This window comes from Charadrius vociferus, unplaced genomic scaffold, assembly GCF_000708025.1.
Source record: "Charadrius vociferus isolate BGI_N301 unplaced genomic scaffold, ASM70802v2 scaffold261, whole genome shotgun sequence".
NCBI lineage: Eukaryota > Metazoa > Chordata > Aves > Charadriiformes > Charadriidae > Charadrius > Charadrius vociferus.
This window is the reverse complement of record NW_009646856.1, coordinates 44,410-58,386: the sequence shown is the minus strand read 5'-3', so window position 1 is coordinate 58,386 and position 13,977 is coordinate 44,410. Positions and strand designations below refer to the sequence as shown.

General features: G+C 44.9%; 1 protein-coding gene across 1 annotated transcript in view; it reads right to left on the bottom strand.

The window, feature by feature from the left end:
• PARP1 (poly (ADP-ribose) polymerase 1) overlaps nucleotides 1-12,666 on the bottom strand; it is a 29,534-nt gene extending 16,868 nt beyond the window's left edge. Inside the window, exons 1-7 of the mRNA XM_009894277.1 lie at nucleotides 12,508-12,666; nucleotides 11,544-11,662; nucleotides 10,251-10,465; nucleotides 4,637-4,733; nucleotides 2,998-3,114; nucleotides 1,856-2,032; nucleotides 1,358-1,499 (exon numbers count right to left, since the gene is read on the bottom strand). Coding sequence (XP_009892579.1) covers nucleotides 1,358-1,499; nucleotides 1,856-2,032; nucleotides 2,998-3,114; nucleotides 4,637-4,733; nucleotides 10,251-10,465; nucleotides 11,544-11,662; nucleotides 12,508-12,664 — 1,024 coding nt within the window. The 5' untranslated portion in view covers nucleotides 12,665-12,666. The remainder of the gene's footprint in view (nucleotides 1-1,357; nucleotides 1,500-1,855; nucleotides 2,033-2,997; nucleotides 3,115-4,636; nucleotides 4,734-10,250; nucleotides 10,466-11,543; nucleotides 11,663-12,507) is intronic.
• Nucleotides 12,667-13,977: the final 1,311 nt, after the last annotated feature.

Here is a 13,977-nt window from a genome sequence, read left to right as displayed (position 1 = left end):
TGGATATCTAGGCACATTATTTGCCTGCCCTTTTTTTTTTTTTTAATTTAACACAAAACAAAACAAATCAGTCTGCTTCAACACCGTGCTACTATAGTCTCTGCTCTGCTTCCCTCTTCTTTTGATGCCTGGACAGCAGAGAAATTCACTGTAACATGAAAGCCCCTGCCTCTTCAAAAGGAAATCTGTTTTTGAGGGGCTGGAGAAAGAGGATTGTCTCTCAAGCAACAATGTTCCTACATTACAGTACATTTGAGTCTTGATCTTATAGACAGTACAAGGTTGTATCATCCAAACTCCATAACAAGTCAGGAGCAAACCGGTAACCATCTGAGGCTTCATCACATTGTGTTAACACTTTGCAGTGCACGTGGGCCCTGGACACGGCAAGCATCTAAGAGCACGTCTGTACTGTTACAGATACATGCTATTAAGTCTGGTTCACCAACTGAGGGGTTTATTTCCTCTTCTTCCCCCAACTCAGATTAGTTAGGTTGCTAGCAAACAAAGTAACTTGGCTTTAATTCTGGTCAATGTTTTGAGTTTACTTTTGGGGCACACGGGGCTGGAATCAGCTTGCCAATCAGAACTAAGACCTGGCTTACTTTGTCTTCATTGCTAAAATAACATGATCTGGCTAAAATTAGCTGTGCAGAATTACCCCCACCCTTTTCATCAAGTAACAATAATCCCCTGCTCCCAAAACTACGGCCAGAGCTAAGAAGGCTGAATAAGAAAGAAGCCAACATAGTTCTTAGTGGACAGGCTATACCACCAAAGCATGCAACTCATTCCAACAGCGTACAGGGGATTTCTGGAATCCAACCTGTTGCCAATTTGTGGGCTGGAGACAGCGTATTTATTTTGCATAAGGGGAGTCAGTGACTGGTAAAGCCAAATCCCAATGGAGGATTTAAAAAACAAAACTCTTGCCCTTAAAACCTAACATGATGTGGAATATCTGGCATTATGGAGGTCTGTGGATGTCCCCCAAGAAACCAAGCAAGGCATTTCACTGCAAGTCTCCCTTGGGACACATTTTGCAACACCAGCCTTTTAGTTTCTGATTCATTGCAAACACATCAATTCCTCACCATCAACAAATAACCAAACTGATTTGTTAGAAAACAATCAGGACCTTAAGCCCATGTCCCCAGGCAAGCCACCATATCAGGGACTACATGCACTAGGAAGGTGAAGCACGTGAGACTCTGCTTTGCTGTTTTTTACCAGGAGAGCTCTGCCTACTTGGGGGCAGGAGAACAGCATGCCTTTCAGGGTGGCGTGCTTGTCTGGCTGGGAATGGCATTATACACCATCCTGAATTCCAGTATCTCATGCCCAGCCAAGCGCTTACCTCTGGGTGCGGACACGGTCTCTGTCACAGGAGCTGATGCGGAGGGAGGAGGCACAGAGTTCACAGTCGCAGCGTCTGGAGGGAATACCCTGTCCTGCTTCTTACACTTAAATTTCTTCAGGTAAGGAATTTCCCGAAACTCCTGTGGGATGGAAGCATAAGTAGAGTTCAACACCAACAAATAATATTGTAAGATTTAAAGGCTAAATTGTGCACTGGCCAGATGCTGGCATTTACTGCAGGTCTTGGAAAGGATTTCCGAGACATTCATACTAAGGTAGGTAAATATCCACTTTACTGACTAGGAAAACAAAGCTAGAAGAGGGTAATGATGAGTTTCAAATCAAATCAGCAACATCTCTTTCAATTTAGCATTACTGGAAAAAATACGATTCAGTTATGCATTAGCTGTGCTTATTCAATCTCCTTACAAGAGGAGTTTTCTTAACATCAGTTAAGAAACATGCTTCAAATCATCAAATTGTGGTAAACACCCACCTTTGGGATTACCCAGTCTTTCCTGTTGGGCGTCTGTGTTTTAGCAACACACTTAGTCCAGGCTGTAATATCCCCTGAACAGTAATATGCATCGCTCTTGAACACAAACTGCCCCTTACACTCCTCGCAGGGAAGCAGAGCTCCGAACGCCATCCCATCTGCTACTCGGTCCAAAATCTAAAGCAACAAAGAATACAAAGCAGGTCACGGCAGAAGGAGGCTGGAAGCTCACGCAGTACGTTACACCGGACTGCACAGGAAAATAACTGTCTGGCTGCTGGCATGTAGACATAGACATTTCCAGTGCTTGTCATATACACACGCTGCACAGAAACCAAGACTCCTACCAGAACCGATTGATTTACAACACCTTAAAGACCCGAGATGACATTTCCCAGTCACACCATACCTGCTGACACCCATGGCTTGCAGTCTCTCCTATCCAGATCCAGCATTCAGGAGAGCATGCCACCCCACACAGCACCCGACCCCACAGCCGTGCCAGAACAGCCAAGGAGGAGACGAGCTGCTGCATCTCAGCACCAGCAGGTAGGTGGGAATATAGGCTCAGACAAGTCCCAGTTTTCTTCCCCAGAAAGTATTTCTTGACCATTCTGAGTCTAGACACTTCCCACAACCCAGCCCACACTCCCTACAGAGAGTCTTAATAAATACAAATACTTAATGGCTCCAAAAGAGAGACTTTCACAAGTTATCCAGACTGAAAAGTGACTGTTTTAGAAAAGATGCCAGAAAAGAATTTGTGCAATTATTGCTTCTTTTTGCGTTATTTAATAGTTGAGAGAGGGAATGTGAAGTGCCACAACTAACCTGCTCTCGAAGAGCCACCAACAAAAAAACTAATGGACCAGCTTGGGCATAGCAGAATAAAGGCACATCACTGAGACTAAAGCACCGAATTCAGCATCACACACCACCACACAGCTCTTCACAAGCAAGCCTAACAGCAGTATCATCAGAGTCCTGGGACAAAAGGACCGGGTGTTGCACTGAATTTCTTTCTGAAGTGTTATGTTAGGAACATGCGTCAGACTTGTAGAGCTTGCAGCAATATTGGTTCAGGTTGGCTTCACCGATTCAACAACCCAGCACACATGCAAAGCAACTACAGACCAACTCACAGCATTCTCCCCTGAAGGAACTTCCTGCTTGTTGGCGATCAGCAGCTCTTTCAGGTCGTTAGTGGAGCAGACCTTCCTCAGCTCATCCTTGATGCCCCAGATCAGCTCTGTCTGCTCCTGTTGACAAAACCCAGCAGCTTAGCTACTTGCAATCAATTGCTTTCTAAGAACGCTCCTCAAACTGCAGTATGCGGACAAGATTTCAGCAAGCCCATTGTACCTTAAATGCAGACTGTGAGATGAAAAGCACCAAGAATCAGTAGCTTACCAAAAGGGAGAGTCACACATTTTACCCAAAAACCTAGAACGTCTTTAAAGCCACATGCTTCAGATTTCAGTATGAATACGTGAACACATCGCAGCTTCAGCAAATCCTCTCTCTTCCTGAGATTACATGCAGAAGGACATCCCTATGGGATCCGCATAAACCAAGGCTTCTCAATCATGTACATGTGAAGAAAGGCCACGGAGTAAACTTTACAGCACTATCCCACACAAGAAGGTACAAGCGATACTAACAAGACAACTACCTTTTAGGTAGAGTGGAAACCATATTTCTATCACACTTCTACCATTAGCAAGATCTCAACAGCCTTTGCAAATATGACCTAACTAGTTGACACTGCCAACAGCAGGGATATGGCTGCATTTGAGCCTTGCATTAAAATAAAAATCAGAAATGCTGATTGGCACTGTTCTTTTAAGCCACCTAAGCATAGGAGGAATTTCTACCAGATCAGTCAGCTGCAGCAGTGTGGAGGAGCCTGCACATTCTTTTGGGCCTTTCTACAGAAGGTGAACTTCATCACACTTGATGAAACACTGTTAAAAAAAATTAATGAACCCAAAGTCAACCCTGTTACACAAACTGCCTTAACCTGTCCTAAACATCTGCACTGTAGCAGCAAAACCTTGATAACATCTCAGCTAAGTTTTGTTGAAAATTCAGGTATGGCCACACAACAAAAAAGAAAACTTTTGTCCAAAGACAGACACACCATTTTTCTACAGCTCCATTAAGATTTCAATTGCAGCAAAAGCAACTTGTCAACTTTTTTTCTTGGAAAGTACCTATGCCAAACTTTCAATAAATACAAAATTCCTGATGCTCTACTGTGAATTATTCCCATGATGTTCTAGAAACTGAAATGTAGAAAGCTGTGATCTATCACACTTTGTACCCAAGAACTGCAAGCAGCTCTCCAGAGGGTGAAAGAGATACAATTTCTCATTAATCTAGTTCTGCACTTCACCTCTGTTTAATTTTGACAATGAGCTACTTATTGGTTTCCAAGCTCTTCTGCAACAGCCCTCAAGCTCACAACCAGATGATACAGGAAGGAGCACAGAACCATCCTCCCTAAGAAAGAAGGCATTTAACCTAATCTATTTAAATCCAATAAGCACAGGTCCTAGAAAAATCTTCCTGTCTTTCAGGAGACAACCGCAGGGTGAATTGCCTTCAGCAAAGCCTTAGTGACAGGGAACCTCCCGTGCCAGGACAGGAGGACCGGCTGTGCTGCAAGTCTGCTTTGTCTGGGCGCCAGGTACAGCCCCTCTCTAGGTGCCACAGCTCTTCAGCCTAAGACTGCACTCTTCTAATGAAGCCGGTTTTAGGATGTGATCAGCTAAAACTCACCTTCAGCTGTTTTTCCTGCTTTGATTCTTTCTCTTTTTCTTTTTTCTGTTTCTTTTTCGCAGTCACATTTCCATCTACCTCTTCTCCTTTTCTCTTTCTAATAGAGAAAACCAAGACAAAACACACACACATGAAAGGAAGTTATTTAAATGCCTCTCCAGCAGTTACCAGAGCTTAGTTTACTGACTGCTGCTATCTGCAGAGGCTTGAATATCCTCGGTTTTGGCAGGCAAACCCATTTTTCAAATTCCTCAGTGCTAGATTGTAGACGTGTACTTGGCTCCGTGACACAAGCCGCCTCAATCAGGTCAGGTACACTTAGAGCTTATCCACAGGGTAACTGTATGGTCTGGCAGAAGAGCATATGAAATACTGCAACATTTTCAGGCATATTCATTTACACCTGTATTAATTACACCAAAGAATCACAGAATATAAGCATATCTCTCCAAATCTGAGGAGGTGTAGCAATGCAGTTTAAAAGACTAGTGTCTTTCAGCTGAACCAACAGCTTGATTTTTCAGCTTAGACAATCCATGTTGAAATAGGGGGCAGCAAACATGATAACTTTAATAGTCTAACACACTGGGAAACTAGATATTTCCCAGCTAGTCTCTCTTCAGACTGGAATTGAGTCAGGTCTCTGAAATCAGACAGGAGGAAGTTTCTACTTGCAAAGCGTTCCCAGGCTGATAGTGGTTTCATGCTCTACTACTGTGCAGTTGCGTGTGAGGGAATTTATTGTTATTAGCTGGGGCCTTAGAGCTGTGCAGGGAGGAGTTACAGAAAACACTGCTTGAGAAAGACTGGAAAGAAGAGGAAGCCAAATGAAAATCAGGGGATTTTGGCGGACTTCAGAGTGACAGGAGACCTCAGAGGAAGATAATTTATCTTTCCACAATCATGTTATCCCCTTGGTCTGCCTGACTTCAAAATATATCAATATCAATAAATCAAATCACTGTGTGCTCTCCTCATGAGGAAAGAAAGGGAAATTTTGCCCCATTTGAGGCAGGATGGGCCTGCACTTGAGGCAGAGTATGAACATAGCTTGAATCTTGCACTTTGACAGAGCTGTTATCATTTCGAAACATCAGCCAGGTTTCTTTTTAAGAAAGCATCTGTCTTAATTGTATAAGCTGCAGCTGATGGCTAAGCCATAAAGCTGACATTCTCAGCTGCCCTCCTACTTATAAATTTAAACACTTTGCATCTAGTACTTTGCTACTGTCAAGACTAACCCTGTATGACAGCTTATGAGCTATAAAGCTGCAGGAGGATGTCAAAAGGTACTCTTCTCCCAAAGACTCATGCATGACACCTGGAAGTTCTAGTAACTGTCCTGGCCCTAAAATTGGGCTAAATTCTCATTTTATTTGCAGTGGCCACCACCAGCCCCTCATTAGCGCCTCTGACCAAACCATGATTCAGAGCACTTTGTGAGTCTTTAAGGGGCTGGTTTTGCAGAAGAGCTCATCTTTCAGCTGTCCCACTTCCCGGTGGTCCCATCAGTCCAGTCCATCAGTCCGAGCTGGGGCTGTGCTGTGAAGCACACTGCCTCAGCAGGGAACACAGCGGCACTGTGCTACCAGCAATTGCTTGCATTTCTTGAGAAAAGCTCCATCTCGTTTTCTAAATCAGGGAAGCAGGAACCGGGGTGACGGGACTGGATACAGTGCACACACAGCTGTGCCTCCAGAAGTCCCCAGGCCAAGCAAGTCTCCTCTCCTCCCCTGCTGCAGCCCCTGCAAGGGGGAAAACGAGAGCATCCACTGAGCCTCGCCACGAGGATCAGGACGTCTGTAAGTTTTAAGGGAGTCACAGGTACACAACATAATCTGGGAAAAACATAACAGCTTGAGCGCAAAGTGCTCTGCTGCACCTTCCCAAGCCACAGGGCTTAATAATGTAAGTATTTAGGATGGGTGCCCAAATGTTGTGTATCTGCAGTGCCTCTCCCTCAGCAGGCTGACAGGCTGCCTCCAGCAAGCCATCGCTCACTCCTATGCTGAAACTTGTCTCCCAGTCTCCAAAAGGAGAAAAGCCAGCAAACCAACCGCTGGAAGGCGATCACCCTGCCGAGAGGCCCCGTGACCCTGGGAAAGCATCCAACTTCCACAGGGACTCACACTTCTGGCAACTCCGCCTCAGTCAAGGGGAGAGCGGGTTGCTCTCTCAGACAGAGTGATTACTGTACCTGTCCCAGCCATTTGAACAAACCACATAGCACGAGGGATCATCCCGACTGTGGAGAGGCATAAATCAGTCAGTCACCACCTTTTCTTTTGTCCCTGGCGATACCCAAGGCTTAAAGCAAACACTAATCATCATTCTATACAGCCTGGAGAAGGGAATGGCAAAGCCAAATTCATCTCACATCCTCCCAAAACAGCAAACTTTAGAACAATCAACAAAATACACGCTCACTGACACATGTTAATTATATGTTCCATCCTTGGGACCAAACATCATGTTGCTAACAGCAGCTGGGTGCTACTGTGTACACCCTTTCTCCTGCTGGGGAAGGGATAGTCTTCCCACATTAAACAGGTACGGCCCAACAGCTTGCTTCGAAGGACCAGTACTTACCAGCCAACACAAACCACTTCTTTTCACCTTCATGGAGGATACACAACTACAAGATTTATTACAACTTTCGAGAAGATGAAGAGGGAGGTGAACTGTCCCACTCTAGCCTGGCCCTTCCTTATCATCTACTCTCTATTTTTCACACGTTCCTCTCCCTACAATGAAAATGAAAGGCGGAAAAGGCAGTCACGACAACCCTGGATAAAGCAAGTAGCCAAGACAGGGAGGAACAAGAACTCCTCTCTTCTCCTCCTCCCTGTAAAGCACCACCAGATTGCTGCTGACCTGAGTATTTACCCTCTGCCTCAGGTGACCTCAGCAGTTAATCCGGTGCTGCATGACACCTCCAGAATGACACTTTGCTCCTGTCCTGGGCAGCAGTTCTACCCAAACAAGTGAGGCAGAAAATACAGGAAAGTATCACAGCTTGGAGCAGGATGGCGAAACACATGCTAGCAAAGAAGCACAGTCAAAGGGAGCTCGCAAGCTGCTACTGCATTTCCTACATCAGTACACGAGCACCCTTTCCACAGAGAAGCTGCTGGCAAGGACACAAAATCCTCTTCCCCCAGGCCTACAAAGTGCTGGCACTTGGGCACGACAGCCTGTAGCCCAGGGGAGGCCTGGCATGTCTCATCCAGAGCTGACCGAGGAAAGGAGCCAGGCTACTTGCAGGAAACCTTCCCATTTTTGCCCTTCAGAGGGAAGGGATTTTCCAATCTATTCTTGATAGCCCTGCTTGGCACTTTATTTCTCTCATCTGCCACGGGCATGTCACACTGCTGTCCTTATAGAAAGGGCTGACAGGGCAGTCTCAAAGTCTGAGCTTCTCCTCGGAGTATGGGCTAGACATGCAGAAGCAGCATATGAATTTGGATGTGTCACATCTGAATTGCAGAGACATCTGAGTCAAGATACAATTTGGATGCAGCACAATTAGAAATATCTTTAAAGATAATTTTGAGAATCTCACCTACAGCAGATGCTGTAACATCGTTTCTGTGAGAAGCTGTAATTTCTGTCATTAATTTCTGTTATCTGACTGAACACACAAGATGAATTATCAGAGGTAACTGCATCTCATTCAAGCTGCTGGAGTGTTTTTCTTTTGGCTTCTCTAGAAATTCTGTGCTTTCTTGGCAGAAAATCACCAGGTAGGAAGCACACCACACCTCTCCACTCATTCTGTTTATTTACATTCTCACTCATTCGGTTTGTTTGACAGATAACTCTTTTTCCAATTGACCCTTAATACCCTTGGTTCAAGCACACAGTCCAAATGCAGAAGAAAGGTAGTGGAGCGTAAGAGCCAGCCAGCACCTTCACGGTTGAGGAACTTGTTCATGCAGTGCTTAGAAAGCAGGAAAGATGAGATGTCCTGCTGCTTTTCTGGCATGAGGTCCTGGTTCACATTACCCTACATGACCAGTCTAAGCTTTTTTCCACTGCAATTCTAGGCTTTTATTTACACAGTGACTTGGCAAACTACTCTGTGGCCTATCTTTACAAAGCCTTCATATTTTGCATAGCATCCCAGAAGTGGCCCAGAAAAGCAGAGTCAGGGCAGACAAGAGAAACACTTACACAGTCAAATCTCTAGAGCTTTGCTGAAGACATGAGAGAAAACTACAAATAACCCTATTAAACTCACACAGTGTTCTAGGACAAAGCAGAACACGCACCTCGGCACAGAAAGCAAAGGACTACTGGAAAAGCTGCAAGTGCATTAAAACTGTACTTCTACTTACATCCTGCAACGCACACAACACAGTGGTAAAATGCCTGTGTGAAAAGACAGCAGGCTGCCGGGCAGATGCAGACAGCTCATCTCAGCCTCCAGTGGTTCAGATGAGTGAGATGAACAGTGCAGAACCTGACAGGGCTCTGGCAGGAGCACCGGCTCCTGCGGCACTGCCAGGACCTTCCCCATGGCACCCACACCACTGCTGAACGCTTCTGGAGCAACTGTTTGCCAACGAGCAATAAAATGTGGAAGCTGAATGGCCTCCTAACAACACATAGATCAGTTTATGCATGCTCTGTTCTGTCACCTCTGGCCAAAGATGACATTCAAACACACAAATGGCTCTAAACACTACACCATGCCCATCAGCCACACATCTGGAGGACCAATACTGACAAAGACTGCACCAATTAAGCATGGTTATAGCTTCTCAGAACCCAAAATCAGTCTCACTGGACAGTTTCACAGTGAATCCTTGCAAAAGTAAAGCTAAATTCAGTCTACAGGGTACATGAAGAAGCCCAACGACAAGGTCTTTCCTGTTTGTAGGACCCAGGAACATCTTATGTTCCTTCCTTCACGGGGACAATGCAACACTGCCTTGTGACATGAAGCATAAGCCTAGTCAAAGTCACTTCAAAAACAAGTAACAAAAGCCTTCACTAATGGAGAAAGATTGACCAAAGCTAGCAGGCCACCTGGAAGCACTTCCCTATCAGTACAAGTTCTGTCAAGAGCCTCCACTAAAAATCTCAATGCAAAGCAATGAAATTTCAGTCATACCATAAAAGATTTAGCAAACAAAAGCATCCAAGTGTAAGCACAATGTGGCCAATAAACACCATTATCAGATTCAGTGCCTGTCACAGATCAGTGGGTGGCTCATAGATAAGACATGTCAAATCAATTCTTTAACAAGTGGTTAGAGCAGAGAAACCATCACTGATAACAGCATCACACAAGGAGGCGCAGAGCCCAGCATCCATTTGTATTAAGCATGCATTATTTTATGGCTGAAAGCCCTACATCAGGTCCTTCAAGTCACAGCTGCTGGTCTCTGCATTTTCTCAAGGCAGTCACAGGAGCCAAGTGGACTGGAGGCTCCAAGGGATGGGGCATTTGTCTGTTGTCATCTGCCTAAGGTCACAGGAAGGGCCAAATCCTCCTACGACCAATATTCTTTAAGAGAGACAACAATGTCACAAAACATTTATCATGGATGTATTAGAAGGCAAACAATGGCTCCTCCAGACAACGCAATTTGTTACACTGCCCACATACCCTTCACTCTTGGTAGCCGGGAGCTGCTTCTTCAGAGTTTCTTTATCTTCAGCTTTCAAGATGCTGAAGCCCAGGAGCTGGGCGGCCCCGTACACCGGGAGGAAGCCCAGCTCTGCTCGGCGGCTCACAAAGCAGTCCGGGTGGTACCAATTATCTATCATTCCCAGTTGCGGCTTCTCAGGATGCACCATCTTCTTGGAAATACGGATCTGGCCCTGAGGCAGATTAAAGCAACACAAGAGCAATCGTTAGGCCATCCTGGAAAGAGGATGATGTTAACAAGATCGTTACCAACATGATGCTTCCTGAACACCTGTAAAACAGCAACAGTTCCTCTACCAAAGCCTGCAAATTTTTTTTCTTCAAGCCCTTTCACTACAGTTCCTCTGCTTTTTTCACTCTTTCTAGGTTGAAAAAAAAAGTCTTTTAAGCAGCTTTCTGTTCAAAAACCACTTAAAATGAGTAATCCTGTAGTCTTTACTCCCTCAACTCCCACAGTAAACTTGAACAAGCAAAACTCATGTGACCAAACCCCATGCAGCCAACTCTATAAAGTAACTTTCTGTCTCTAGCACTCAAGCAGCAGTGCCAACGTGATCACACCCCATCTTACTGCAAGTTACTTTTCAGATGCCGCACCAGTAGTTAAGTACTGCATTTTAAAAGCACCTCATACTCCAGCAAGGAAATGTCTACACAACAGTCAAAGTTTCTGCAGATACAAGCATACCAGGACTGGTGTTTGGTCCTTGCTAACTGTATCCAACTGGCAGGTCTATTCACATCTACCAGAGGCTCACAGCTTCATTTTGGCAACTGTCTTTAAAAGCAGAGCACCAAGTCATGTTCAACTACAGGGCTGCATTGTTAATTAGCTGCAACGCTGGTTTTGTCTGCTGTCATGGAGTTAATATGGATACACTGCACACAAACAGAACTGGTCTTTCTGAGGAGAAGGAAGAGGCCAAAATCTTTGCAGTGCTGCAACAAGCAGGAAAAGCTGCAGTTAGCAGTGGCTCTCTTGCCACAGAAATGCTGGTGAGCGGCGTTCCAGCCTGTTCTAGGACTCAAGTGAAAGGAAGCATCAGCCGGTTTGAAGCTCAGGCTACAGCGCCTGAGGGATGCCTTTACTGTCAGCTGTCCAGAATGCAGCTGCTCCTCAGACACAGAAATGCAGCTCTGCAAGTTCTTTCCATGTGTGGGACAGACAGGAAGCAATTATAAAAGTCACTGTTTGAATTGGAATCGGTGGGAGAAAAGACAAGAGATCGAGAACTAAGAAAAGCTTTTTACCTTTTCTATTTTCTGTTCACAGCCTTTGCAAGTACTTCTGTTAGACTTGGCGTATTCTGCAGCGAAGTCATTTAGGCTCTTCTCAGCCTTGCCACCTCCTTCCTGTTCCCCTCCTTTTCCTGGAGAACAAAGGCAAATACAGAATTCAGCTCTAAAAGGCATTCCCTTATTTTCTCATTCTCTGTCCCAGATTGTTAGCAGTCTGAATTAATAAACCTCTGTGTTCCAGCAATCCATCTGTCAAGAACGTGGCTACAGAGCAAGATAAGCAGTCCATACTTAAAAGCACTTTTAAAATATGAAGAACTGTTTAAGCAACCAAGTAACAATTGTACAGGATTGCTTATTTAATGATTTTAAAAGACTTTCAAAGGTGCATAGAGCTGACCTTTTCTACCTTTTTCCTGAAAGTAGTGCAAAGTGAGATCTTACTGAAGAACTGACTGTAACAGGAGTCACAAATAGCTCTGCTTCAAAGCAGAAGTCCTCTTCTCAAGTGCTATTCTTCTTTTATTTTTTTGCATTGCTATGTTTCAACAGGCAGCCATCAATCTAAAACTGCCCACCATCCTTCGTTTACACAGAGACATGGTGAGTTTATTCTGGTCTGTACTTAGACCCTTTTCACTTGCTCCCCTGATTTGCTTGTTCAGGGCGTAACATTTTCAAAGACTCACCATAACCATATGCTGCAGTGAAGGTACCATTAAAACAACATACTACAAAAGCATTTGTTAATATTAAAGAACTGAAAACAAAATACATTTACTGATAACAAGAAATATTTGGGCAATACATCTGCTAACTGACATGGCTTTTTCCCTTGTTGATTTAACATGTTGTATCATACTGCCAGCACCCTAGAGCATGGGGACACCACAACAAATCTTCTGACATCACTTTTCTGAAGGGACATGGCAATCAAATAACCACAGTAACAGCTTGAAAAGAGACCTCTGCTTACCTCCTCCAGGGCCTCCAGTTTCAATGGCTTTCTTGATTTTCTCCTGATCTTCCCACCGAAGCTCAGAGAAGCCGTCAATGTCCGCGTGGGACACGATTCGAGCCCGCTTCCAGAAGCAGCTGTAGTGGTGCCAGTGAGGGACTTTGCCATCAAACATGGGTGACTAGGAAGAAAGCACATTACGCCAAGATGAAGCAACTTGGACAGAATCAAGGGGGAAAAAAACCCAAGATAAACAGGGGTACCTAAGTAAACCAAGTGATTTTTTTTTTTTTTCCTTAATAGAGAGATGGATACTATTTAGGACAAAGTCTAAGAAGAAAAACTGATATGACAGACAAGCTGCTGGAGAGAAGTCTCAGAGGAGCTGGATGTTGAAGGAACATTTACCTAGCTTAACCAGTTCATCACCTTGCTGTTTAGCCCATCTGTATTACTCAAAACAAAAATGTTATAGCCTCAGCATGGCTATACCAGCCACGAGCAGACAAGGAAAGGTTTATTCTCTATGAGAACCAGACCATCTGCAGTGATGAGCAAAGCAAAACAGAGGTTGTAGGGCAAAGCAACAGCAATTGGCTCATCTGCTACAATTTCCTTCAAGTCTCCTGCACTGCAACAGGCTGCTGGCCTTGCTCTGCAGGACCTCTGAGAGCAACACTTTGAGAGCCACTTCTCCAGCAAACTGTCCATGCCCAGGAAAGCCCAACACCAATCAGAAGACAGAAGGAACGGCTCCAGGGACTATGACCTGAAGAAATTCCTGAGGGGCCTGCAGGAGGCAGAGGCAAAATTTAAGGGAAACACCAGAGCCCAATGAAGTCCTGCATCAAGACAGAAGCATCACTGACATCCTCCCCAAACGGCTGTTCCAGAGTGCCCTGCCTTGCACCAGCTTCCACGTGAATTGCTCTGCTTATGACTCAGACACATTAAGTACCGACCTGGCATTGTTCCGGTTATCCATCAGACAAAATAACTGTATAGTGGTTTGGCTTCAAGTAATGCACACAAACAACTGCTGTACTAATAATACTTAGCTTTGTATAATTATTACTACTGATGATACAGAATTAATGACCTAGGAAAGCTTTCTACATATCACTCATCAAGAGGAGGGAGATCTCCAACCTGAAAACAACAGCTGAGAGTTTTGTGCATGAGCAGGAAGGAGGAGGATAGGGCTTTGAAGACCACAGCATAGGACTAGGAGAACTGGGAGCCTCAATTACAACTAACCATCAACCCAAACTGTATGAGGACGTTTACATTTCCAGCTGGACTCTTCTCACAAGCCAGGATTCAGATTACCCAGTTACCCTCACTGCACCACAGCCACACAGCAGCCACCCTGGGGTTGCTCTCAACGTGTCTGGAAGCCATGAACAGCTCTGGCACTGAAAGCTGGTCACCCCTGAGCTCTGGACTCGCATTTGGAGTCTTCCTGGAGGACTCCTCGCAGCTTGTCCT